Source organism: Pleurotus ostreatus, assembly GCF_014466165.1.
Source record: "Pleurotus ostreatus strain PC9 chromosome Unknown scaffold_8, whole genome shotgun sequence".
Taxonomy (NCBI): domain Eukaryota; kingdom Fungi; phylum Basidiomycota; class Agaricomycetes; order Agaricales; family Pleurotaceae; genus Pleurotus; species Pleurotus ostreatus.
The window spans coordinates 792,394-817,407 of NW_023503163.1; the positions used below are offsets into that span (position 1 = coordinate 792,394).

At 50.4% G+C, this 25,014-nt stretch overlaps 11 protein-coding genes across 11 annotated transcripts; 8 read left to right on the forward strand and 3 right to left on the reverse strand.

The window, feature by feature from the left end:
* Positions 1–93: 93 nt before the first annotated feature.
* Positions 94–891, forward strand: PC9H_010580 (uncharacterized protein; the record flags this gene model as incomplete). Its single annotated transcript, XM_036780073.1, has 4 exons — positions 94–203; positions 263–315; positions 372–715; positions 778–891. 4 exons carry the CDS (start codon positions 94–96, stop codon positions 889–891), a joined length of 621 nt encoding a protein of 206 aa, XP_036627456.1.
* Positions 892–1,269: 378 nt separating this feature from the next.
* RPT5 (26S proteasome regulatory subunit 6A) lies at positions 1,270–2,918 on the forward strand (the record flags this gene model as incomplete). The annotated part of the gene is made up of 6 exons (XM_036780074.1): positions 1,270–1,491; positions 1,550–1,675; positions 1,727–2,126; positions 2,180–2,472; positions 2,525–2,822; positions 2,878–2,918. The coding sequence occupies 6 exons, from the start codon at positions 1,270–1,272 to the stop codon at positions 2,916–2,918; spliced, it is 1,380 nt and encodes a 459-aa protein (XP_036627457.1).
* Positions 2,919–3,224: 306 nt separating this feature from the next.
* Positions 3,225–5,076, forward strand: PC9H_010582 (uncharacterized protein; the record flags this gene model as incomplete). Its single annotated transcript, XM_036780075.1, has 3 exons — positions 3,225–4,608; positions 4,657–4,796; positions 4,855–5,076. 3 exons carry the CDS (start codon positions 3,225–3,227, stop codon positions 5,074–5,076), a joined length of 1,746 nt encoding a protein of 581 aa, XP_036627458.1.
* Positions 5,077–6,136: 1,060 nt separating this feature from the next.
* On the forward strand, positions 6,137–6,957 carry PC9H_010583 (uncharacterized protein; the record flags this gene model as incomplete). The annotated part of the gene is made up of 4 exons (XM_036780076.1): positions 6,137–6,486; positions 6,540–6,640; positions 6,691–6,795; positions 6,857–6,957. The coding sequence occupies 4 exons, from the start codon at positions 6,137–6,139 to the stop codon at positions 6,955–6,957; spliced, it is 657 nt and encodes a 218-aa protein (XP_036627459.1).
* Positions 6,958–8,486: 1,529 nt separating this feature from the next.
* Positions 8,487–10,748, forward strand: PC9H_010584 (uncharacterized protein; the record flags this gene model as incomplete). Its single annotated transcript, XM_036780077.1, has 12 exons — positions 8,487–8,639; positions 8,688–8,810; positions 8,863–8,916; positions 8,966–9,126; positions 9,179–9,327; positions 9,376–9,594; positions 9,647–9,696; positions 9,748–9,809; positions 9,866–9,945; positions 9,996–10,085; positions 10,141–10,529; positions 10,581–10,748. The coding sequence occupies 12 exons, from the start codon at positions 8,487–8,489 to the stop codon at positions 10,746–10,748; spliced, it is 1,698 nt and encodes a 565-aa protein (XP_036627460.1).
* A 176-nt stretch (positions 10,749–10,924) lies between these two features.
* PC9H_010585 (uncharacterized protein) lies at positions 10,925–12,214 on the forward strand (the record flags this gene model as incomplete). Its single annotated transcript, XM_036780078.1, has 1 exon — positions 10,925–12,214. One exon carries the CDS (start codon positions 10,925–10,927, stop codon positions 12,212–12,214), a length of 1,290 nt encoding a protein of 429 aa, XP_036627461.1.
* Positions 12,215–12,599: 385 nt separating this feature from the next.
* PC9H_010586 (uncharacterized protein) lies at positions 12,600–13,289 on the reverse strand (the record flags this gene model as incomplete). The annotated part of the gene is made up of 4 exons (XM_036780079.1): positions 12,600–12,693; positions 12,745–12,834; positions 12,889–13,039; positions 13,094–13,289. 4 exons carry the CDS (start codon positions 13,287–13,289, stop codon positions 12,600–12,602), a joined length of 531 nt encoding a protein of 176 aa, XP_036627462.1.
* A 231-nt stretch (positions 13,290–13,520) lies between these two features.
* PC9H_010587 (uncharacterized protein) lies at positions 13,521–15,841 on the reverse strand (the record flags this gene model as incomplete). Its single annotated transcript, XM_036780080.1, has 11 exons — positions 13,521–13,592; positions 13,648–13,676; positions 13,726–13,876; positions 13,938–14,043; positions 14,095–14,233; positions 14,288–14,388; positions 14,446–14,537; positions 14,587–14,793; positions 14,849–14,947; positions 15,003–15,558; positions 15,606–15,841. The coding sequence occupies 11 exons, from the start codon at positions 15,839–15,841 to the stop codon at positions 13,521–13,523; spliced, it is 1,788 nt and encodes a 595-aa protein (XP_036627463.1).
* Positions 15,842–18,667: 2,826 nt separating this feature from the next.
* PC9H_010588 (uncharacterized protein) lies at positions 18,668–21,055 on the forward strand (the record flags this gene model as incomplete). The annotated part of the gene is made up of 8 exons (XM_036780081.1): positions 18,668–18,910; positions 18,965–19,421; positions 19,481–19,550; positions 19,602–19,615; positions 19,671–20,047; positions 20,100–20,417; positions 20,475–20,611; positions 20,665–21,055. 8 exons carry the CDS (start codon positions 18,668–18,670, stop codon positions 21,053–21,055), a joined length of 2,007 nt encoding a protein of 668 aa, XP_036627464.1.
* Positions 21,056–21,386: 331 nt separating this feature from the next.
* Positions 21,387–21,725, reverse strand: PC9H_010589 (uncharacterized protein; the record flags this gene model as incomplete). Its single annotated transcript, XM_036780082.1, has 1 exon — positions 21,387–21,725. One exon carries the CDS (start codon positions 21,723–21,725, stop codon positions 21,387–21,389), a length of 339 nt encoding a protein of 112 aa, XP_036627465.1.
* A 1,873-nt stretch (positions 21,726–23,598) lies between these two features.
* PC9H_010590 (uncharacterized protein) lies at positions 23,599–24,846 on the forward strand (the record flags this gene model as incomplete). The annotated part of the gene is made up of 5 exons (XM_036780083.1): positions 23,599–23,735; positions 23,786–23,819; positions 23,867–24,060; positions 24,109–24,381; positions 24,495–24,846. The coding sequence occupies 5 exons, from the start codon at positions 23,599–23,601 to the stop codon at positions 24,844–24,846; spliced, it is 990 nt and encodes a 329-aa protein (XP_036627466.1).
* Positions 24,847–25,014: the final 168 nt, after the last annotated feature.

Below are 25,014 nucleotides of genomic sequence, written 5' to 3' on the forward strand. Positions count from 1 at the left end.
TTCACTTTCATGAATTCTATATAACAAGTCCACGCCACATTAGAATGAGCCACAACACACAGTCCACCTCTTCACCTCGTCCTTAATTCGACCATGCCACTTATCGAGGTCCTCGCAGTCAACGTATCGGACGGCTTCACCAAAGACCCCAAGGTCGTCTACCAATTAGTGAATATTCTCAAGAATGTACCAGGATATATCACGTAGGGCGCCACTATCTGCTATCTACGACGATTTGAGACTAATACGAATAATGGTCTAGGACTTACTATGGCTTCCAACAAGAGGATAAGACGAAGGGGTATGTTCTCAATGGTCAGTATCTATTCCATGAAAATATTATCAGTGTATTGATTCGTTAATAAACCCAGTCTGGGAGACGTATGAGCACCATGCAGCTCTCATGCAAGAACCAAACTACCCAGAAGTCGTGACAGCTTTTAGTCTCATGCCTGCCGCCCCCATGCCAGAGAACACTGTCATGGACCATGTTGCATTCGCTCCGTACCCTGTTACGGCGTTGGATGCCCCTGTCACCGAGATGGCCATCCTTACGCTTAAGGAAGGACAGGATGCAAAGGTCCTGAACGAGGAGCTGGCTAAGCTCGCGAAAGCCCTGGATGCAGCCAAAGGAGCTCATCCCCCTTGCTCGTTTGGCGCTTCCCGCCAGCGGCCCGAACACAATGTCCTACTAGTAGGATGGGACAACGTTCAGGTAGGTACTACTCGATCACGGTTCACGACCGTATACTGATCACTGTTATAAACTAATTATAGGCACATCTCGATTCTGTGTACGGTCCTGGAGGACCTACTGATGTTATTGAGAGGTTGGGGAAGTTGGCAGATGTCTCATTCAGCCATACCGCCTTCACAAAGGTCCAGTTCTAGGCCTGTAATATTTCGAAGGCCAGGATGTATTATATAGGCAAAATATGTACCACTGCAGGTATTGAAGTACGACAAGTGACAGCGCCTTGATCAAATACATAACTATTGCTTCTGCGTTTTGCAAATCTCAATATATCATCACTCGTGTGTCTGTGTGTATATTGTTGCGTGATTCATATAGAGCCTAGAGCCCCAGCAACCAGGAAGTGAAATTTGGACTCCTGTCGAGTTCCCTGACTGTCCCTGACCTTCCCTGACAGGAGGACTCGTCTTGTCACGTGTGGGCGCCTTTATGCTGTTGTTATGGGATGTTTGTACCTCTGAGTACGCGTCACTTGGAAGTGAGTAACGCGCTGATTACTGTACTCACCGAACACAATGTCCTCTGCCCCTCCGCCACCGAATCCGCCGTCCTCGAACCCGGAGAAGAAGCCAGACGACGCCCCTTCGCAATCGTCTCCCCAAAGCGAAGATGCCACAATGGATACAACCCCAATCCAACCCGAGGAGGAAACTTGGGACGACATTCCGGAGGACATCATGTCGCTGACGACCGACGATGTTCTGACAAGAATACGGCTGATTGACAACGACATAAAGGTACAAAGCCCACGTTGCTTGCGCCTTCTGCTTGTCATCTGAATGTGAGTTCGTGTAGGTTATGAAGTCAGAGCGAGCCCGCCTTCAGCACGAGCAAACAGTCATGAAAGAGAAGATCAGAGATAACGGAGAAAAGATAAAACAGAACAAAGTGCTGCCTTATCTTGTTGGAAACGTCGTCGAGGTAACGCGTCCTGTTCGCCTGGCCATGCACATATTCAACCCTGCGTTTCAGATTCTCGAAGTCGATCCAGAAATTGAGGAGGACGGTGCAAATCAGGACTTGGACTCTATGCGCAAAGGGAAATGTGCTGTCATCAAGACCTCAACACGGCAAACGGTCTTCCTGCCTCTTATCGGACTTGTACCCCCAGAGCAACTTAAACCCGGAGACCTCGTCGGTGTTAACAAAGACTCTTACCTAGTCTTGGATATGCTTCCCGCTGAATTCGACTCTCGCGTCAAGGCCATGGAGGTGGATGAGAGGCCAACAGAGGCATATACTGATATCGGTGGTCTTGAGAAGCAGATCGAGGAATTGGTGGAGGCTATCGTGCTGCCTATGCAACAAGCGGATAAATTCAAAACACTTGGTATCAGACCTCCCAAAGGCTGTTTGATGTATGGTCCTCCTGGTTCGTCGTTCCCCGAGTCCGTGCGTTTGTAGCACATCTGACCATTTCCACAGGGACTGGCAAGACGCTGCTAGCTCGAGCATGTGCCGCTCAGACAAGCGCGTGCTACTTGAAGTTGGCTGGCCCGTCACTAGTCCAGATGTTCATTGGTGATGGTGCTAAGCTCGTGCGGGACGCGTTTGCGCTAGCGAAGGAGAAGGCCCCAGCTATCATCTTCATCGACGAACTTGACGCAATAGGAACAAAACGGTTTGATTCCGAGAAGAGTGGTGATCGAGAAGTCCAGCGGACGATGTTGGAACTTCTCAATCAGCTTGATGGTTTCAGTAGCGACGAGCGGATAAAGGTGTGTGCTTCGGCATAACTTGGGATTATCAGTGTTGACAGTCTCCATGCAGGTCATCGCCGCAACGAATCGAATTGATATCCTTGACCCCGCATTGCTGCGATCTGGTCGACTGGACCGAAAGATCGAATTCCCACTGCCCAATGAAACCGCGCGCGCCCGTATATTAGAGATCCATTCCCGCAAGATGTCGACCTCGAGTGATGTCAACTTCGAAGAACTGGCGCGAAGTACAGACGAATTCAACGGTGCTCAGCTGAAGGCAGTCTGTGTCGAGGCAGGTATGATTGCTCTGAGAGAGGGCGCATCGAAACTTGGGCATGAACATTTCTTGAGTGGAATCTCTGAGGGTGCGTAGCTTCCTCATCAATCTTTGATCAAACCTGACCCGCCGATGAAATATAGTGCAAAGTAAGAAGAAGAATGATTTAGTTTACTTTGCGTAGATACGCTTACCGTCCCTGTACTTCTCCCGCTTTCGGTTCATTCACGGCATTCTCTGCAGCACTCTTCATTCCGTCGAAGTCTAAATTATTCGCAGTGGCTAGATCTGAGATCGGTGATCGGTGATCGACTGCCCTCAACTTCAACCTCCAGCAGCTCACGCCTCAACTTGACCTCAACCTAAGTATTTCACTAATTCAGTGATCCAATACAGTTCGACACTTCTATAACCCTCTAAGTTCTGGACATCACAAGCGGGCCTATCTACCTGATTTCACGCCGCCGCTTTGGCAGTTAACTCGAAATCCATGGAGTTCCCCACTTCCAGTCAGCCAATCGACCCGCCTTTGCAGTATGTCTCCGATCCCGACAGCTCCCCTCCATCGTCGCCCGACTCGCATTGGCAAGCTAAACTTATAAGGCGGTTTACTTCTCGTGGCGCGACAAAAGGGAGATCAAACAGTTCCAACACGTCGTTGAGGATTGACTCCGGCTGTAGCGACAGTAGGATCCGACGGTACTCTATGGGTAATGTGTCGACCTCATCCGCCCAGAATCGCAAGGAAGGGAAAGGGACAAAGCGTGCGAGGGCGAAGACTACCGTAGACCAGCATGCAGGAGCAAGTCCTCGAACCCCAAACAGTCCTCAGAGCCCTCATGCATCCAAAAACGCTGGCGTCACTTTCGATGCACAGGGCGGGATAGCGTATAACACCGCTTCGATCGGTTCTTCACCGTCGCTCGAGCAGCGAGCTTCCGGCACATCTGAACACACTATCACCCCGACCAATATGTCTGGCCAAGCTCGAGCCCCTGGCCCAATGCTAGGGGGCTATTCAAACCTGGATCCAGAGGCTCTCGCAGGTTTACTTCCTCCCTCTCCACACCAGCCTTCCTCTTCCTCGCCCACGGCGGCGCGTGTTCCTTCGGGTGTCAATCAGCCAAACGCTATCCGTCACTCCGAGCCTCACATCACGCCCAACAATTCACCATCTGCACGAGGTGCTGAGATGGGCGTTGTAGAACGGACCAGGAGTTCTACAGTAGGGAATGACTCTCGCCCATATACAAGTATAGGACGGAATGGGTCTCTTCGTGCAAAGCAGGGGCGTGCCGGAAGCCCTCTTATTAATTCTTATACCGGCGACCCTTCTGCCCCAGTTCCAGAGGCTCTTGTCTCGCCCAGGACTCCGACATTTCAAGATCCTTTCGATGCTTACGTCTTACCGCCTGCTGCAGATCCTCAAGGCGATCAAGCGCAAGAGCAGTCGCGCCACCTCCGTGGTTCCACGACAGGAAAAGTCCGAGGCGTAGGCGGTTCTCCTGTCCAAGGTCGGAAGAAGGGTCAAGGGATAGGCATGCAAACATCTCGGAGCATAGAGGTTGACCCCATCTTCATGTCTTCGCCCGGGAAAGGATCTCAGTTGACTCCCAACAGTCCACCTAGTTTCATCAATCGTCGAGGAAGCATCGCTGGTCCAGCACCAGCCCATATTACGCACGTCAAGTCCAGTTCTAACCTCGGTGGAGGCGGAAAGGGTCTAGGGATAGGCTGCGTCGGGTCGGCTGACAGAAACATTGTGTCCCACTATGAATCGAACGCGGTCCAAGTCGACAGCACGTACAAGGACGAAACCCTCACGTATAGTGCAAGCAGGAGCGCCACAATGGAGTATAGGCGTAATGATGGTAGTCCGTCGTTAAATCTTCTGTGCAGAGTATTGATGGTGTAATTTGCAGGTCCCAATTTGCGTCCAGTTCTACCAACCCAGACAAAGCACATAGGGGAGGCACTGGGTCAAAGTGTTGTCAAGACAGAAGCTCTAATGATGAACGCCCACATGCAAGAGCTAGAAACCATGAAAGGGAAGGCTTTGGAAGTGCGTTGTTGAACTCACGCTTACTTATATATATACTTACTAACTTATTTTATTTTAGGAAGAGCAAGACGCTCATGCCGCCTATGACAATGCGTACTTTGATCTCTTGACTGCCCAGGCACATTTTATGGAGGCGCAAGCAAGCTTGAACATTGCGAAAGCGAAGCTAGAGACGAGCATTATGATCGTGGATGTGTGTGTAGACAACGCTGTAAACGCAGTCGGGGCGGTGGGGCGGTGGAGATCGAAGATCGACGCTAGCGAGAAACTGAGGCACTAGAATCCAGGGAATTATGTTCAATGGAGATTATCACTACACATACTATACTACCGTACCCAATACACTGCATTTTACACCCGGTCACGACAGCTATCACTTAGGTTTTATCATCGCTATAGTGCGCGTATTTTTACTTGGCAATCATTTTCCGGCACATGCAATAAAGAGACCCACATTTTCTCGACAGTCGGAGGGCCTATCTAAATATCTTCCTCAGAGATTTTATAATAAGTCTCAGTCAGAAGCTTCTCCTGTATCCCTATCACTGTGGCTAGGGGCCTTCCCTCCGATCGCCGCCGTGTTGACTTTCTCTTACAGGCTTCCGCATCTCTTGTAGCCGGGCTAGACAAACTTTGACCTTTGGCTCTCTCGGTTGCCTCCGCTAGTCCCTCTTTATGCTTTGTCAAGGGCTTTTGGGAGGGACTAAAAAAGCAAAACACTCATTCGCGTGTACTTACTCAGAACGGAAGCTCTGTTTCCATCTGGCTCCTATTCAACTGGGAAGTAAACCAACCTTCACAAGGATCTTTAACTACACAGCTACTACCTCAAGCCCCTGTTCTTCGTCAACGTTTAGACTGCCATAGCAAGCTCCAGTTTTTGTGGCATTGATGCAAAATCACCGGGCGCAATCAGAGCTTGCAAACGAAAAGGGGACTACGGGGCAATCTTTGCGATAGTCATCCCGAAAATATCCCAACTTTCCTACTGGTTACCCACCTCTACGACACAGCCGCTCCGTCGCGCTTGACTCATACTTTCCTTTTCCGACAAAAGGTTATATTTTGACTGATGAAATCTTGACATCTGAATAATGAAGGGCGGGTGCATTCGTCTCAGTGAATGCATAGCATCGACTTTAGTTCCGACACACGGATAATCTGTCGGTATGTGTCATCCGCTTTCGGGAGTTATCTTACCTCTAGGGTCTATGGGAAGATGCTAGGAGGTTTACACGCGGAGGGGAAATCGTTTAAAAGCTGGTTGGCCTTGGGCACCTGTTAGCAATATCAGCAACTCATCCGCTTTACTCACCACAATCAATCAATCATCTGTTACAATGTTCAATAAAGTCTTCGTCATTGCCCTCGTCGCCGCCAGCACAGTCGCGGCGATGGACTTGCAACATCTGGTCGCCCGCCAGGGAACGTCTACGACGACTTCTACTTCCACTACGACTTCCACGTCGTCGTCTACCACATCATCTTCTACAGCAACGACTACGGCTACTTCAACCACAACAGGTTCTACCACCGCTAGCTCTTCCTCTGGGACATCAAGCGGCGCCTCGTCGACAACGTCATCTTCTCCCCCAGCAGGGACTGGCGCTCCAATACACCCTAACCGCAATGGTAGCAAGTGCATGGATGTTCGGGGCGGAACGCTCGCCAACGGTACACCAGTTCAAATGTAAGTCTTACGGTTCATTTCCCCCTTTCCACCTTCTGAAATTCTCAATCTAGATATGACTGCAATGGAACTGCAGCACAGAAATGGGTTACCAAGAAAGGACAGACGAAGGTGCAACTAGCGGGCACCAACTTTTGCCTCGACGCCGGCAGCAGTAAGTTGTTGCCAGTAGCTGTTTACCTTTTGCCTGACTTTATTCCACAGACCCGGGCAATAGCATCCGTATGAAAATTTGGACTTGCTACGACAACCTTCCTGCTCAGGAGTGGTACTACACCGACGACAATCGCATCGCTCTCTTTAATAAGGGTTCGTTCTTCCCTTACTTGATCTCTCACACCGTTGTTCATCCCTTTTTGGGCATACATAGGACTTTGCCTTGATCTGACGGATGGGAGATTGAACAACGCGAACCAGTTGCAAACATGGAAGTGCACCGACTTCAACACCAACCAGATTTGGACCTCTTGAAGTGTTGATAGTATGATATATCGTCCTTTATTTGACTTACCGTTCGACAATCCTATTATGATATGTCCCCTATCTACCTCGCAAAATCATCTCTTTGTCCCCTTTTCACCGTGCCCCCAAATAACCCACCAGAGAGATAACTCGCCACTTCAACGCTCTTGCTTAGTCCGTATTCACGCGCATCATATCTCTCTTGTAACGCTGATCTCTTTGGTCCTTGGTAAATTCGGAGAAAAATCTTCAAAACCAACGCCCTATAAATTCACGCAAAGCCATCAGCGGCTTTGAGCTCATTATCCAGTGCGAAACATGCCTGTACACAAGGGTCGTGGATTATCGATCATCCATGTGACAGTCTGTAAGTTGTCTGTAAGTTTGTGACGGACTATTTCGGGCCCGAGATCATTTTGTCGGCGACCCCTACCATCTACTTCTGGAATACGTCCTCGACTTATCCGTCGTTTCCTCCACCTAGTAAATCCTGCGCTATGGCTTCCTTACAGCACTTACTTTGCTGTGCTCCCCTTCTTCAAAGGCGTCCGTGCCGTTGGATAATGGTTCTTGGGCGTCGTCAAATCGGCTGAACGGCTTCGCAGACACCCGCACTCCGTTTCTCTGCACTTTTCGCAATGCACATTGTTGGCAGTCTGGTCTGGGGGGAATCCTGCTAAGGACATGGGCCACAACGAATACCGTAACGTACTTAACACAGGAAAATGCGATCCATGTTCATGCATCATATTTCCCTGTAAGTTCTGAGAAATGCCAACTTCTTTCCCCTCCAGGCTCAAAGCTAAAACCTGGTTGTTGAACTTGACGTTCAACGTCTGAGTTGAGCAACGCTCTGTTTCACGCCATAGGCGTGTCGTGTCGGTTGGTTGCAGGTGTCGCTATTTGTACGGATGGTACGTCGGATATTGTATCATCTTCACATGTTAATCCGATTGTGTTACACATACACCCTACTTGATACCGTTTCTTTGAGCTGTCTACCTGGCAAACACCGAAAAGCTGCCAACACAGCATACCCTATGGTAAGAAGCACCGCCTTTGAACTCGATTCTCTAATGATTAGCAGAACAATTACAAGCCTCTTCTCAATATGTTGGGATCGCAATTAGTAACCCAACGGGTGGCGAGCTTTGACTACTGTTACTTGCCAAGGCCAGCATTCCGTTCAGCGCCCAGCGTTCAACAGATTGGGACGTTTCCGTCAGGTTCGCCGTGACATACCAGCCCCGAACGACTGACAGTAGTAAACCGTCAAGTAACTGAAGCCACCGTCGGTTCTGATGTTGTACTACAGCTACAGGCTGCTACGAAGTACTATGCCAGCAGTGCAGTCAACCTCCATAAATACAAGGAAGTAGGATTGCATGGAACCATCAACTCTTCGACTTCTTTCAAGCCTGTGGCTACTCTTCACCTTTCCTTCTATACCCTTCTTTAATCCCGGCATCACCACTTTACGCCGTTGAATACCCTTATTCTCATTCTTACTTCTCAGCCTACACGTTATATTTTTCGACATGTTCAACTCTGCCTTCACCCTCGTTCCACTTCTCTTCACTTTATCTGTGGTCAATGCGGCCACCAATGACTGGAGCGTTCCATGCAACAACGGCCGTTGCTCATACGACATGCCCGCAAACACCAACGGCGCTGCTGGAAGTGTCACCATTGTGAGTACCTGCTAAAACTCGACGATCGTGTTCTGAAGTTCGAAACAGTGGGGATCACCGAACGCCATTGCCGACATCACCTCAGCAGGAGGCTGGACGATTCTTGACTGTGACAAGGCACTGACAGAGCAGGAAATCCGCCTCGTCTGCAAGAACACAGCCGAATGTGATGTGCGTAGATCAGATGGCTTGAGATCGACTAGATGTGCTGACTCTTCTGTAGCGCCTTGATCAGAATGGAGGTGCTGAGGGGAAGATTGTACGACTCCCTGAAAGTGTAGGTGCAATTTCTAATCTGTGAAACACCCCTCTCATCCTACTACTAGTGCGGTGCCAATGCTTTTGCTCGCGTTGCGAGATCCTGGGTCCACGCCGATCAGACTATTCCCGAAGGTGTGGCCTCGAAGGTCGCTCGCCGTCAGAATGGCGCCGCCCCTCAGGTTCGCGGTCTTGCAATCGACACCAAGTTCAGCGAAGCACTTCCCACGTAAGCCCAACCATTCCTGCCTTGATATTGATGCTTACACTGCTGTCTACAGCAATGGCGAAGTCATGATTGCCATTCAGGGCTCAACAATCCCCGGGCTCGCAGGCAACCTGACAGTCACAGCTCCCGGTGCTCTCAGCCGCCGAAGCCGTGTGTATGCTCGGGGAACTGTATCCAATTTCATTTCCGGCGTATACGACTGTAAGTGCCTCATATCGTTGAGCCTCCTCATTCTAATCGGGACCACAGCATTCCTTCGACTTGCTCCGAAGGAGATCAAGAAGTCATCTCCTGTGAAGTTCAAGCAGAGCCTCCCGATATTTGAGCAGCAACTGGAGTGCGGGCCAGTTACCGGTAAAATCAAGGGATCTGCCGGAGCGGCTGTCGATGCGACAATTGCTATCGGGGTGGGTGCCCTCGGGACGTTGACCAAGCCAGCAAAGCTCACAGATTTGGGCCTCACCATCGGTAGGACGCATATCAAGCACTTGTCGCCGTCATGCTAACTTGCATTCTCCAGGCATCGACGGTGATATCGAAGGCTCACTTACAATGTCAACGAATATCGCAGTAAGTTCTTACCTTGATTGGAGGAGCATCCTTTACTGAGGGTCATCAAAGGGCAAGATCGACGGAAAGAAGGAGCTTTTCAGTGTCGGCCTACCTGGATTGAGCTTCCCTGGGTGAGTTGTTGGCTTTTCATGTGGTTGCTTGAGGTCCCTTATTGACCTTCCTACAGGCTCTTCGAGATCGGTCCTTTCTTCAAGATTGAGGCTACCGCTGAGGCCAAGGTAGATCTCAACTCTGAGATTGATATTGGTGAGCACCTTTTGGGATCTGCAGTCTCCAAGTCTCATTGTACTGTTAAGGCTTCAAATATCGTGCGGATGATGTCCGACTATTCTTCCCTCGCTCTGACAGGCATCCGCCGAAGGGCGCTTTCAACCCAGAATCCCGACGTATGTCTTTTTGCGCTATCTGTCTTTGTCTCGTCCTCACGACCGATTAACTCAGCGCTCTCCATTTCATTGAGTCCAAGCCTCTCGTCGACTGCCAGCTTAGAAGCCCATATCATCCCGAAGCTCGCCATCGGTGTGAATGGACTCGGGAACAAAGCGGACATCTTCGTCGATCTCGATTCCAAAGCGACAGCCAAAGCGACGATCAAGGCTAGCGCGAAAGCAGTGATCAATGCCAGGGAAGAGCAGGAGGATACACGTAGCCTCGCTGTTAGACAAACGGTGACCAAGACGCCTGCCAACACTGCGGAGACGAGCGTCGATGGATGTGTGGATGTTTCTGCAGGCCTGTCCGTGAATGTTGGTGCAGAGGCGTCTTTCCTGGGGCTGTTCGACAAAGAGAACAAACTCGAGTTCCCCGTGAAGAACTTCTCGCTCTTCAAGGTGAATTCATATCCGCTTGAAATTCGACACGTCTAACGCATTTGATCTTAGTCGCCTGGATGTGCCAAGGTGAACGCAAGAGATGTTGCTCGTATGAGTATGAAGCGAAATGCATTGGTGAAGCGTTTGGAATGCACATCAACCACGCTGGCGGGCAATCTGGTTGCTGTGGCAAAGAACTTCTTAGGCAAACCTGCTGCAGTCACCGGCCGTATTTAGCTTCTTCCTCTGGACATACTATCCCGAGCCATTCGTATAGTCCTTAGACGCAATATATCCTCGCCAATTGGCAGAAATGATATCCTCAGAAGCCCCTGTCATCAGACTTTAGGGGCGGGAACTTTGCTCGTCCCAATTTACTTCCCACAAAGTTCGCAATCGCAGCGACCGTCAAAATGGGACAACACAACTCAGCCGTGAAGCAGAGACTACTGCGACTGAAAATTCCTGCCTCAAAGCCGATATCCCTTCACCCCGTGAAGTCCAATCCCCATCCGATCAAGCAACATCCCAACCAAACCCTCCCCATCGAACTCATTGAAGCTATCGTATCAATTGTCGCGGACTTTGACGATGGCTCCGCAGAGGCGCTACAATCCATGGCTCTTGTCTCCCATACTTGGCTGCACCTTTGTCGTCGCTTGTTATATCACACTGTCCATGTTGACAGTCGAAGGAATTCTACGAGGATCATGTCATGCGCGTCCTTCACACGTATCTTTTCCGAGTACGCTCATCTAGGCTCCTACGTCGCCGACGTATCTTTCATTGCTGAACCGTACATGTGGACCGGCCAAGTTGCTTCATGCATGATGCAGTTTGGCTTTCTCCGCAGTCTGCACCTGCGCTGCTACATGGACGAGTACGACACACGGCGCGGGAACTTAAACGTATTTGCGGTTTCTCTGCCTCACATGTTAGCGCTACCCACGTTCACAACTCTGGATCTTGTGGGGTGTACCCACGCGAGCTTGTGCCAAACCCTCCTTTCAGCTCTTGCTGAGACCACACAAACTACGAGTCTTTCCTCTCTTTCGCTGAAAGAGATATTACCAGATGTGCCCATCGTGGCACCAACGTCGCGAAGTCTATGTATGGGCCGGCTCCGTAGCCTGGAAGTGGATGATAATGGCATCCTCGAGAGGCTTGGTATTCGTCCGCCTTTTCTACATCATTTTTCGACGGTGTATAAAGAAGGTGTTCTTCTCCCGGTCCACTGTCCTCTGGGAATCTCGAGCCTCAGCATCCAAATATCGCATCGCGTCAATTTTACCGCTCATTTCCCTCGTCTACCAGACCTTCCCCAACTTCGGATTCTGACCTTCATGTCTTCGTGGCGGGCGTATAATCTCGATCTTCCTTGGATCTACGAATCTATTCAAAGGCTTGGATTCCCCAAGCACCTTCGGCGGTTACAACTACAACTTTGCGATGGTTATTCTTTTCGTACACTCCAGCCAGTACCGTGTCGTGAACTTGATGCTCTTCTCGCCCAACTATATCGTGACGGGTTGCTGGAGGAAGTTGATTTATCCCTGGTTGTCTACAAAATGGAAGTTGTGCCAGGTCAAGATTCTATCAAGGCTTGTGTAGAAGCTACATGGCCGATGCTCATGCAGATGCAGATCCTAACAGTCTCTGTCACCATCGCAGAATGCAATGATTACTTCCTCGCTTATATGTGAATGTTCACTACATAGTATTTCAAGTTGTTTTCGTCGTTATTCTCGCGCGCACCGGCATCCATATGAAGTGTTTAGCGTACGAGACTAGGACTTGCCAGTCTCAAGACTCCCGCCATCGGCTTGTTGGAAGCACCGTAACGCCATTGGTGGCCGCTAATATTGCTTGGACTTCTCTCAAACGACTCTGCTTGCCTAGGACATCAGGCTCTTCACAACGCACTGTGCCACAGCCCGTGATTCCAATTTCATTCTAGAGCAGGCCACCAGCTATCATCCGTCTCGTATTATATCACAGGAATTGAGCAGATGGTCATCCGCACGGGGGGTGCTGGAAGCCTGGAATCCTGATTCTATTAAGACTCGAGAGGTCTAACAACGGCAACCGTCACTTGGTGCGCGCAATACGCAACTTATGAGGCTTGTACACATAGTTCTCGGCATAGTTCTTGGGCGGAATCCTCTTCACCGTTGCAGGTTGACTAGCGAGGCTAATTCAGCATACCACGAGAAACGAGTATCAGCATACGCACATATAGTAATCCCACCCTTGTTTCTCTGCGAAATGAACTGCATCTTCCTTTGATCTGAACGACATTCGGGTACCCTGCATGTAGTCGGCACTGCAAAGCGGCTAAGCATACGTCGATGTCCAGCAGAACAACTATCCGACGCACGAGCTTGCCCATCCCATCAACGGGTTCTCCCATCGACCACCGCCCTGCAGAATATCAAAGTCAACCCTCCATCTCTCTGTCTTCGCTCCGCCGCTCTGCATTGTATTCCGGGTTGGCTGGTAGATACGAACTACACGGTGGCGAAGCTGCTCTGCAACGAACGGTGTTCAGTTCCAGTCCTTGGGCACGCTGACACAGGGAGTACCTGGGGCGCCGCTAATTGCATCTGCGGCGAGAATATCCTTGTCCGGGTGAGCAGGGACAATATCGGAGTCAACCTTCTCCGCTGCGGCTGGAGCAGGCGTCTCTGAAGAGGCAAAGCGCCGCAGAGAAGAGGTTATACCGGGCGTCGTTTGCCTGGAAAGGCCATAGGCCTGCTTGCAGGCACGAAGGAGTGACATGAAATTGGAAAGATTCAAGATTGTGCACTACACAGTGACTGTTGTCAAAATCCGAGCGTATTTGTCTGTGCTTGGTTTCATCCTGAGCGCTTAATTACTCCTAACCGAAGCAGGAACCCCTGAGAGACTTAGGATCGAGAAACTAAGAAGGCTACCATATGTACCCAATGATCCATTAACAATGCATGCAATTACAAATGCAGAACAAGATTAGCACAACATATTGGCACTCTATTGCGCAGTTATTCTTTTATCAAGAAGAGCCTTGAGCTTCTCGAAATCCGGAGTGCCCAATCCCGTAACCTGTTATAACAGTTGGTGACTGGGTCAGAAGCTAGATGTCATCTGGAATACTTACTGGATCCCAGCCATGGTGAGCGGAAAAGCCTGGAGTGATAATGAGACCATGGCCGGATACAGGAGAGATGTAGCGTACCTAGCGTCCTACATCCAGGGTTAGAGCCCTTGACGATGTCGTTGAACGCGCTCGCCGCCTCTGAATACAACCAAGGGTTGAGGAATCCTAGAGGTGGCTGTCCTTTGGTGAGCTGGTAATCATTCAGCAGCGACACGATCCCGGCGACAACCTGGCAAATGGTGGGTCGATTCAATGACCTCCGCAAATTCTAGTGCACGCGACATTCTCACCGGCGCAGCAGCACTAGTGCCTCCAATAGACCGCACCGTCCCTTTATGGACAATTTGGTACCCTCTGGCCTGGCCAGCGACATCGGGGAATCCTCTTCCTGATTCGCTACAGTAGATTTGAGCTGATAGATGCGACTGCGCGTGAGGAGACGCTTACTTGTACAGCCCGGAATACGCATCCCCTATCAATGAGAGGTACGCCTTCACCTGAGCATCTTGATATGAGGGTCTTGGGAAAGTGAAGGAGAATCCTCCTCCGCTGAGCCCTGCCGTTTTCTCAGGAATGCCTCCAGTGCCTCCGACCTATCATAGACACTATGAATTAGTAGGTTTATAGATAATCGCGATACTTTTACTGACTGTAGTCACGAAAGGGCACGACGCAGGGAAATGAGGAATGAATTTCTGGGTTTTGAGGCCATCGTTCGTATAACAGAGACCGGGTCCCACGCTTCGAGGGTGGTATTTAGAAAGCAAGAATGATGAGGCCAGTTGACGTTGAATTTACCCATAGTCACCAGATGAAAAGATCACCGAGCTTCCTCGTGCACCTAGTTGCGCAAACATAGAGCACACCCGCTTCTGGTATTCCACGGGAACCTAGAACAAGGTAAGCGGAAGCGGGGGAGAAGCAACGTAGAAGCGGTACCGTTTGCTCATCGTCCCCGTAGGATGTCGTCAGTGTTTGAGGAATGGAGGTTTCGTTGAGGATATGCTCTAGCCAATCGAGATATGGCTCGTTAGTATTTGTCATGGTCGCATCGTCGGCGATGAACGGCGGAGATCCTCCGGTACTGTAGAAAACCGTTGGAGTTGGGTGGGCGATAGCCATCGCGTATTGAACATCGAGGTTGGCCTGTGAACGGGGCGTTTCCTAAACGCCAGGCCGTGGAAGAACCCAGGGCACTCACCTCTGTACCAGGACGTTCGTCGTCATTGAGGCCATCATGCACAAGGGTAATGTTGAGCTTGGTCCCTAGTGCTTCAGGCCTAAACCTCTTGAAGAATTCCTAGGAAAATGAATGTGAGACTCGGTGAAAGCGACGATTAGTCATTGCAGCTCACTTGAAGGTCATTATTACTGGTGTACTCCTTCAGGTATCCGGTGACGCCAAGTTTATTGCGATCAGTAGCGCCGGGCACGTAGTCTATCGTCTTGTACAACAAGCGCAGACAATAAGGAGTGACTTGACGGGCGCAGCTCGCTGGTATCTCGCCTGCATCTGCGTCGGCGTTAAATTGATTCAGATCATACTGCATTGTGGGGACTTCGGGTTGCATGAAAGAGTTAACTCTCATAGCTTCCGTCTTCCCGAAGTACGTTGTCGGGGAGACGACGTCGACGTGGTCGTGGAGATCGCGTGGCAGTGAATACTTCAGCGTTCGGACAATATAACTGCCGGTTTCGGGGCGGTGGTACACGTTATATTTTGTTCCGAGCATCTTTTCTGCTTGGGCGACGGTTACACGGTGGGTTATCCAATCGCCACCACCTGAACGATATACGGCCTGCTCGGGGTCGATACCGTGGTGCTGGAGCCAGGAATTGAGGGTTTCCACCGACTCAGGGTGAGGAGCGACAAGAGCGTCGACGTCCTCCTTGGAGAGATGGTTGCCGTATCTTCGCAGTCTCAGTAGGTGCAAGGATTCCCTAACGTATGAACATACCTATGATGAGCAGGATCGCTGACTTCATAGAGGTCACGGATCAAGTCATCCACACGATCTTGCTTGAGGCCGATGCGTAGTTGAAATGACATTCCCTGGGGGGCAGGAGAGTGGTACTCCCACCCTTGAGGAACCTCCGTCCAAGAGTGCTTCTCCGCCATAGCGTCCCATCGCTTTATCGGTGGCGCGGCGAGAGAAGACTGAACCAGCCCTAGAAAAATTAATGACCAGAGCATGGTGTTGGAGTAGGCGACCTGGGTCCGCCTTCCAGAAATGTTGGCCAGCTCATCACTTTTATATGTGCCACGAGCTTCGAGGACGGGAACTATGAAGTGGCAGCCAGTATGCAGAAGACCTTGAGCTTCAGCTTGGTCGCTTGGGAACGAGCGCCTGTGGCAGTGGCTGTGCAACTAACAGTCGGCTTGGTCCCAAACGGTGACCATGTAAGCATACTGGTGCAATATTGGCACAGGCCACGACTTTGGCCAAATTATTCGGTGGGAACACCTCATGGCCTGTAACACGGCAGCCCCAGTCCACACATACCCAAGAATCGTTACTCATGGAGATGGAAGCCGAGTACGATGGCGAAGCCCCAGATGATGGTGCGCTAGAGGGCTCGGGCGATGATTTTGACGGTTGACATTTTAGAGCGTAGGTACACCCCCTCGTAAGTAATCACAGATCGTTATAGGCTATTAACTTATGTACCAATACTGTTAATTGGTGACTAACCAAACTTGAAGGAAATCAGCGACACCTCGTTACTACTTTGCCCGCCGCTCAGCTACCACTCACGACATCGAAGCTCAAGGTTCCTTCCTGATCTCCAGGATGGAAAGGTTTCAAGCTGAATTAAAGGCCGTTCGTGGAGCTCAACCCTTGGCGTTTCTATTCACAGAGTATTGTTGCCCATGTCGGCTTGCAAACAACTCCCGCTGAATCAAATTCGAATAGTCCTGCCGTATAGCTATGACACTTGGTCGTCTACTCTGGTGGATCCAATCGATTCGCCAATCATATATGTGGTTTGTGCGTTTTGGCTTTCTGAGACCATATTCTTCCCGCTGGAATCCCGTCCTTTCTATCTTCTGTTCAAGTGTTACAACAGTCGAACTCGATTGAGATCCCTCTGAGCCATTCAAGTCCGCAGCAAATACACTAGGAGTCTACTTGGAAGTTGCCAAGCACTCGACAAGCGCTCTTGCACGATCTACTCTTATGGCAATGAATTAAACCTAGAGGTAACGCCACAGGACGTCTGTATGCTTTATTCAACTTTCGTAGGATTGACAAGGCGGCGCACCGCTGGAACCCTTTCCTACGAGTAAGAAGATGGCGACAAGGGACGGCAAGTCATGAGACAACAAGCGCGGGGGTTGGCATGAGTAGGAATTTAAATCGTGGCCAAGGGTACGAAACTCAATAAACAACCATGCATTTCTTAGTCCTCTTTGTTTACTCTGTTTTCGCTCTCGTACAGGCCAACGCAGACACTCATGTCGAAGCCCTAGCCAGGGACTCCGACCTCGCTGCATTCACTCCACGAATTACCGGCACATGCAGCGGCACAGATGAAAATACTGCGAATTCAGCATTAGTCGTGCGCCAATCGTCCCGGCCTGGTTATGCTATTTGCCCAGGTCCGAATAGAAGATGCTGCCCTTTGAACAGCGTGCGCTGCAGTGACGGTAGGAGTTTCGTTTCACTGTCAGTCGACTGGCCTGACAGTTTTCATAAAGGAGTTGATTGCTGCTTATCAGGGTAAGTGGTGCACAAAGATGGACAAGGTATAGCAACTAATGGGAGCTATTGTGTCGTGGTCAATGCTGCCCGAATGGCAAAGTATGCGTTCGTTAATGCACCGTCAACATCAACCCAGATCTCTGACTTGAACAAGATCTTGTATGTACTCCGTCTCTTTACGTTATTCCTATCTAATGCCCGCTCAAAATTTCACAGAGCTGTTTGCTTTAATGTCGTTCTGTTGTCAATATGTGTACTGCTCCTTCGTCCGCCTCCCGTGTTATGCCTCTTTGCTTTGAAACGATGAAATGATATACAAATGTCTCCTTTGTGCTCTGCTGTATGATAACAGTTGATCCGCCGTCGTCCGATAAGACAACGCCTATGCTGGGACCTAGAGAGGTAATCATTACAGATATGAAAGGGATAGTATAATAGAACATCGCCTCTACTGTTTACTTTCTTCCTGCTTTTCCGCGTCTCGCCTCGATACCAGAATCATGGTAAATTTCGAAGTCATCAGAAGGCTCCGGAGGAGATTTGAACGGCTTACTAGGCCCATACCCGTGTGTCGCATTGAATTTCCAGGAGTAGGTTCAGAAGCTTACTTTCGAGCTCCGCGTCAAATGATAGGCCCGGTTCTAATTTCCACGGTAGCCTTCTCATCCATTCGTAATCCATTCAACGACTGTACCAACCAGTTCAGAGGCCCTCGCTAATGGTTCACCTCCAGAATCGCTCCGTATCTAATTCAGATGCGTACACAAATAACGACCCTCGTTCCGACGAGAAAGCCACTTTACCTTTGGACCTAGGTCACAGCGAGCAACAACACGAACGCGGAAGCTTTCCCGCTCTGACTGTTCCATTCGAAATCCCTTCGGACTTGTTCGAGATGACATGGGAGAATGTAATCTATTCGAAATCCCGACGGTGCCATAAATCGTTACAACCAAGGCCTGTCAGGTCACTTAGATTCGTCTAAGTAATCAGCTTCAGGCCAGATGAGCCTTGTGGCACGCGGGCTTTCATCCAACCCCTGGATACACAATTTCCAGATCAATTCCGAAGCGAAACGAACTTTGCAATAACAGTCAGCAGGCGGGACTCATGATGGGGTGTTACGGCCATCGTTCCACTACATCCCACGCAGAGCGTGTGGCTACGATGTAGAACATCATCAACCTTCTCAGGCTAGCTCATTCGAAGCTCCTCAGTGGGCCGTCGAAGGCGTCATATGATGCATCCGGCGGCCAGTTTCGAAGGAAGAACAAATATAAATGTGACACACTCATCTCTGGCAAGTCAATTGCAACATGCGTCGCACTATTGCTTGTCTGGCTGCCATCTTATCCTGCGCTCCCCTGACCTATGGGAGAGCGCCTTTTGGTCCTTGGGACACGTTCAACTATGCCCCGCCGTCGAAGACGGTCTTTCCCCGATCGATTCGCTCTATCGTAGGTGATGTATCGCAAGCGGGACATCTCGTTACCCATGGAAAGGGAGGTGCTACCTTCCATGGCAATGGTTCCTATGTTGTACTTGATTGGCTGCAGGAGGTAGATTATCAGGTTCACCGTAGTTTTGGCTTTGCTGATATCTGCTCCATCCAGTACGGGGGACGTTTGTCGCTGCATATAGACAAAGCGACGCCCCAATCCGCACTTTCCCTCTCTTTCAGCGAATCCCCTCAGTTCATTAGTCCCCTTCGCTCCGATGACTCTTGCCATTCCATACCGACTATGGATGGCGACGGCGTTCAATCTTTACCTCAACCTCTTACTGCAGGCCGATTTACCCAAACTATAGGACAGCAGAGAGGAGGTTTCCGCTATCTCACCATTGTCTCCAACTCTGATGCGCCTGTGACTATTTCTGACATATCCCTAAGCATCACCTTCATGCCACATTTCGACGATCTGAGGGACTATTCTGGGTACTTCTCTGCAGAGGATCCATCATTCCACGACAAAGATTTCCTCACGAAGTTGTGGTACGCGGGAGCGTATACGGTACAGACGAATACTTTCGACGTCAATGAAGCTCGCCAACAACCTTGCCCAGCTCAGGGTGGGTATATCCTTTTTAGTCTATAATGGGCTCGATTTCACCCTGTTCGATACTTATAGGATGGGCGAACAATGCGTCAGCTGGCCCCGTCGAAGGGCCCGTGCTAGTAGACGGTGCTAAGAGAGACAGGTAATTTATTCCATTGTGATCATCTATTCACTAACAACCGCCCCAATTCAGAAATATATGGCCAGGTATGTAATCAATGCGATTCTTGGGGTATTGTGCATAATGCCTTATGATTAATAGGGGATATGGGGATATCCACGCATACGGAATTCGTCTCGACGAACGATATGTTACCTACCAAGAACTCTCTCTTGGTGATGTTTTCGACCCAAGATCCTTCAACCGGTGCTTTGCAATATTCCGGCCCGCCAATCAATGCACATGGGAGTGCGACGTACATTGCCTGGTCCCTTATCGGCACGCACAGTTACTTCCTGTACACCGGGGACCTGGACTTAGTGAAGACTGTTTGGGCAAATTACACAAAGGCCTTGGATTTCTTGCAGAGTCATGTCGACGAACTAGGGCTTATGAATGTCCCTGTCGAATTTCAGAACGATTGGGGAAGGGATGGAGGCTCAGGACATAATTCCGCGATGAATGCTCTCCTTTACCAAGTACGTATTACCCGTGGCGTCCTCCGACTGTAAAGGTTGAACGTCGTTCCAGACTCTAGTCACAGGCGCCGATTTAGCTTCCCATCTAGGCGACGAGCAACTCTCTGCCAGCTTCTTACAAAACAGTACCGCCATCAAGGCGGCATTCAACCGCGTGCTCTGGGATTCAGAAGCAGGCATGTTTCGCGATAACGAAACCAGTACCCTCTTCCCACAAGATGGCAACTCGCTTGCAGTTCTGTACAATGTCACCGAAACCGAGGAACAGAACCAAGCCATCAGCAGTGGCCTGACACAATTCTGGACCGATATAGGGCCGGTAAGTCCGGAGCTCGATGACACGATTATCCCATTTGTAGGTGGATTTGAGGTAAAGGAACTCCGACATATCCGTGCAAAACGATGCTTATTGCTCTATGAACATTAGGTGCAAGCACACTTCGTCGCAGGACAAGGCGAACGAGGACTGGATCTCCTTCGTAAAGAGTGGGGGTATATGCTTTACACCAACCTCAGCGTCCAATCTACCTTACTCGAGGGCTTCACCAAGAACGGCTCTCTCGGGTAGGTAGCTTTGCACCTCTGATACGGCGATGAACTCACGCTGTTTCAAACAGATATCGCAGCGCCGCCGGATACAACTTCGACCACTCTTACACCAGCCATGCCCACGGCTGGGCCACGGGTCCCACTCCTGCGCTCACTTTCTTTATTCTCGGACTGACGATCACCTCGCCCAAAGGTGCCACTTGGTCAGTTGCGCCTGTGCTCGGCGACCTTAAGGCTGCTGAAGGGGGTTTCGAGACCGCATTGGGGTGGTTTGGCGTCAAGTGGACACTGAGGAACCGTGTATTTGTCCTCCAGATATCGACACCTAGGGGCACGAACGGTAAAGTGAGGCTTCCCGGGTTGGGAAAGGTAGAGTTCAACGGAGTAATGCACGATGGGCTGCAGGAGATGAGATTGGATGGCGGGGACCACACTTTCACTCAGAATTTGGGCAACTAATGAATTGTGTCGATCTCCCCTTACCGCCCATTTATGCGTTCTTGGGAGTGAGGTGGAATCCCTGCGCGTTTTGAGCAGTAGAAAGGAAAGATGTACATTATAGTAAGGAGCAACGGTGATGTATTAGGGACGAGGTGCAGTAGGCTGACCCATTCCATGAGCCAACGTGGCCCATCGCCCGCGGTGGAGGGTTGAGACAACAATCATATATGGATGAAATTGAGTTCGACGAGCCGACGCACAATCTCGCGCCAAATGAAACAGATGATATAGGATTAAAAGAATTGATGATGCATAATGCGTAACCCGAGTGAGAACATATAACAATGTGCTACGACAGTTCCGTAGACTGCGTCGCCTTAGCACCGCCCCATTTGGCTCTCATATCATGGACAAACTGCCTATACGAATTCTTAATTGCGCCTTTCAGCAGACGACGGATGCTTGGCTCCGGCTTATCAGGGGCCCTCCCGCCGTAATAGTACGTGATGGTCTCCGGGTTGGTACCGTCTGCGGGCGTGTAGACCGTCCTAGGTCGATACCCATCATCACCTCCGGAGGGGGAGTACTGCGGTGGGAAGTGTTTGTATTGCGAAGCTAGACAGCCTACTTCGAAGTGAGAAGCAGCTGTTGAGTACGACACAGGGGTGCCATATGATGTGTAGAGCATTGTAGGAGCGAGGTGGTGGTGGTGGTGGTGGTGGTAATTGGGGTGGTGGTGATGGTTGGTTTCAAGGCAGGACTTTAGAGATCAGCAGAAGAGCGTTCCGGTATTTATGCAAGCATTAGGCTGTACAGCGGAGGCTTATATCGGATAGCGGAAGGGGGATAAACAATGATAGCCCCTAAAGCGAAACGGGGGGAGCGGCAAGGAAAAAACACAACCTTTGATTATCTGGAGGCCATCGCGTTGAAGTACAGCTGAGAATATTCATAGACTGCCCACCCCCAATCAATGCTGGTGTGCAATTACCTCCAGGTATAGGAGCAACCGAAACAATATAGGGAGTGAGGCGTTTTTCATCACGAGTGAAAGTTGAACCAGATCGCTTCTACTCCGTCACCCGGGTACAGAAGCCATACACTGGAGGGTAAAGCCGCGGGCGGGGTATGGGGAGCGTCTAGTATAGCAAGCAGGTAAGAGTAGTTTGAGTAGTCTGTGAGGACGCCGCTAGGCTTCCGGCAGTCCGGGCCGATATTCCGACTCCGTTGCTTCTGCGAGAATCCAATACGTTCACTAGCTCAAATGTTATTGTGTCGGGTTCGCCTTTGAACTAGGCGCGATCACGCTCTCCGTCTGTACAGCGCGCGCGATGTCCAGAATTTCCTTGCAGATCTTCAGCGCAACAGCCAGAGTGACAGAATAAAACACAGAGCTGGGTTACCATTTGACACTCTTTGGACTGAGAGGCACAGTTCGCCCTTCAACTTCCGAAATGGTACGATCGTGGTTCTCGCACTCCTGATACACGAGATCGATTCTGCGCTACGCAGGTAATATGGTATACCACGGGGTTGAGGACAATCAAGCCACAAGATTTGCTGTTCAAGAGGGCCTCGTGCATGCTACTTGACGAGAAAGCGAGATGTGGCGATTCAATTGTGTCCTTCACGAGCGGTGTCTACTCTTGTCTTTCTGCTAAGAGAGACCTCAAGATGTTGAAGGAGGGTACGTTCTTCGGTTCGCAAAACAAAGGAGACAAAAGGCATGAGAAAGTGAGGCGGCCAGGAGCGAGAGACCGTAGCAACACGGAAACATCTCTGGCGACGGGCCACGATTCAATGGGACTGTCTGACTTCCTCCACTTATCCTGATGCATGACAGGCTTGGAGCCAGGTAGAATGCGAGGAACGAGCGACATCTTTCGTCTGAGTATTGAAGTCGATCGCAATATAGCGCGAAATTGGGGGAGAAGTCTACAGTACGTATTCCGAGTCTCGCTGTACTTGTATGCTATACTAAGAAGAGTCCGATCAGTGCATTACGGATATGCAGGATTGAATGAATAAATGATCATTGTGCTTGGTGAAGTGGAATATAGTCGGTGTAGCGCCCGACTCCGAGTTCGCAGACACTATCATCTATAGATATTTTTCATTGACCTGGGCTACTGGCGTGAGCCAGAAGCCGGAACCGACCTATACCCCAGCATGCGATGAGGTGCTAGCTTGCCTTAACTGAATATTCGGGGAGGTAGCTGGGCGCAATTTCGCGCGCCTTACGCCCCACACAGTGGTAGCACAACCTTCATTGACATCTTGTCAGCAATCATTCATTAGGCTTCGAAGATCGACCGTGAGTCTGTTATTTCATAACTGTGCCGGAACGTCTATTGATTTACCGCAGCACGACTTCTGGAGTTCACTTGCACGGTGAACAATCGAGGTCCCTGCATAGTGTAGACTGTATAAAGCGAGCACTGTATTCATGCCGCCGTGGTTCGTGGGCCTAGGTAAGCCAACCGCGTATCCCGACTTCCCCTAACACTTGACTTCACAACACCACCGATACCTGATATACAACTAGAGCTAGGGCTTACACCATGAAGCTCTTCTACGCCTTCACATTTCTGGCACTCTGCACGAGGCTGCAGTCAGCGCACGCTAGTGATACCGGCACCCAGGCTGTTTTCATCGCAGGACTAAATGCCAATGATTCCGACGTCGAGTCTCTCATTGCGTGAGTGAAGATCCATCCATGCTATGCACACTGTTGCTAACAGGGGGTAGTGTGATGGGAGCTACTGGCAGCGGGAAAACTACCGTAGGTATACTACTCCCTGCCGCTCGATTGACCTCACATTGTGATAGTTCATCAACATGGCTAGCGGGTCTAACCTACGCGTGGGTTCAGGGCTCATGTCGTGCACCAGCGATGTTCAAACTTCAAAGCCCTTCCGGCTCGGGGACCGAACAGTCAGGCTCATAGACACGCCTGGCTTCGACGATACAACACGGAGCGATACCGACGTGTTGTCTATGATCTCCGCATATCTTTCCACCACGTGAGTCCAGGCCCTGGTGATAGTCTTCCTCTTACATTTACGATGCAGATATGCGGACGGCGTGCGGCTTTCCGGCATCGTATACGTTCACCGCATCTCAGACTTTCGCATGGGCGGCACGTCGACACGCAATTTCAGGATGTTCAGGAAGCTTTGTGGCGACGACTCTCTTCGGAACGTTGTCCTAGTCACGAACATGTGGGGCCAAGTCCCCCTCGACGTTGGCGAGGCCCGTGAGCAAGAACTGAAACAAGAGGACATGTTTTTCAAGCCTGTGCTGGACGAGGGCGCGCAACTCAAACGACACAACAATACGCTAACGTCAGCCCATGAAATTCTACGATCCGTTGCATTCAAGGACCCTGTTTCCTTGCTCATCCAGAAGGAACTGGTAGACGAGAACAGGGACATCACGGAGACTGACGCTGGCGAAGAGCTGGACGCGAGTTGCGCGAGCAGGCACGGAAATTCAAGGAACAGCAGGCGAAGCTGCGGGCGGAGATGGAAGAAGGTCACCTCCCTTTTGTCCTCCAGCTGTTCTTCCCACTGAAATCCTTCATTATTGTCCTAGCGTTGAAGGACAACGATGAAAAGGCTCGTGTCGAACTTGAGAAAGCGACGGCGAAGCTAAACGAAGACATCAATCGCCTGACAACCGATTCAGAACGGATGGCATCCTCCTTTGCTGACGCGCAACGGCGAATCCAGCAAGAGTTAACTCATGCTCGGTCACATGGAGGTGGATTTTTTGCCCACCTCGGGCGTGCGTTGGACTCCCTCTTCTGAGTCTTCCCGTGAGAACGTCTGGTACCTTCCTCCAGTCACACTTGAGGACACATTCTGTATGCATCAGTCCACATGTTATATCGCTCTGTGTACCGCGTTCGGCATGCATTGTCTCGTTGTCAATGGTACGGACCTTCTACGGACCTCGAGACCGTGGATTCTCCGCGA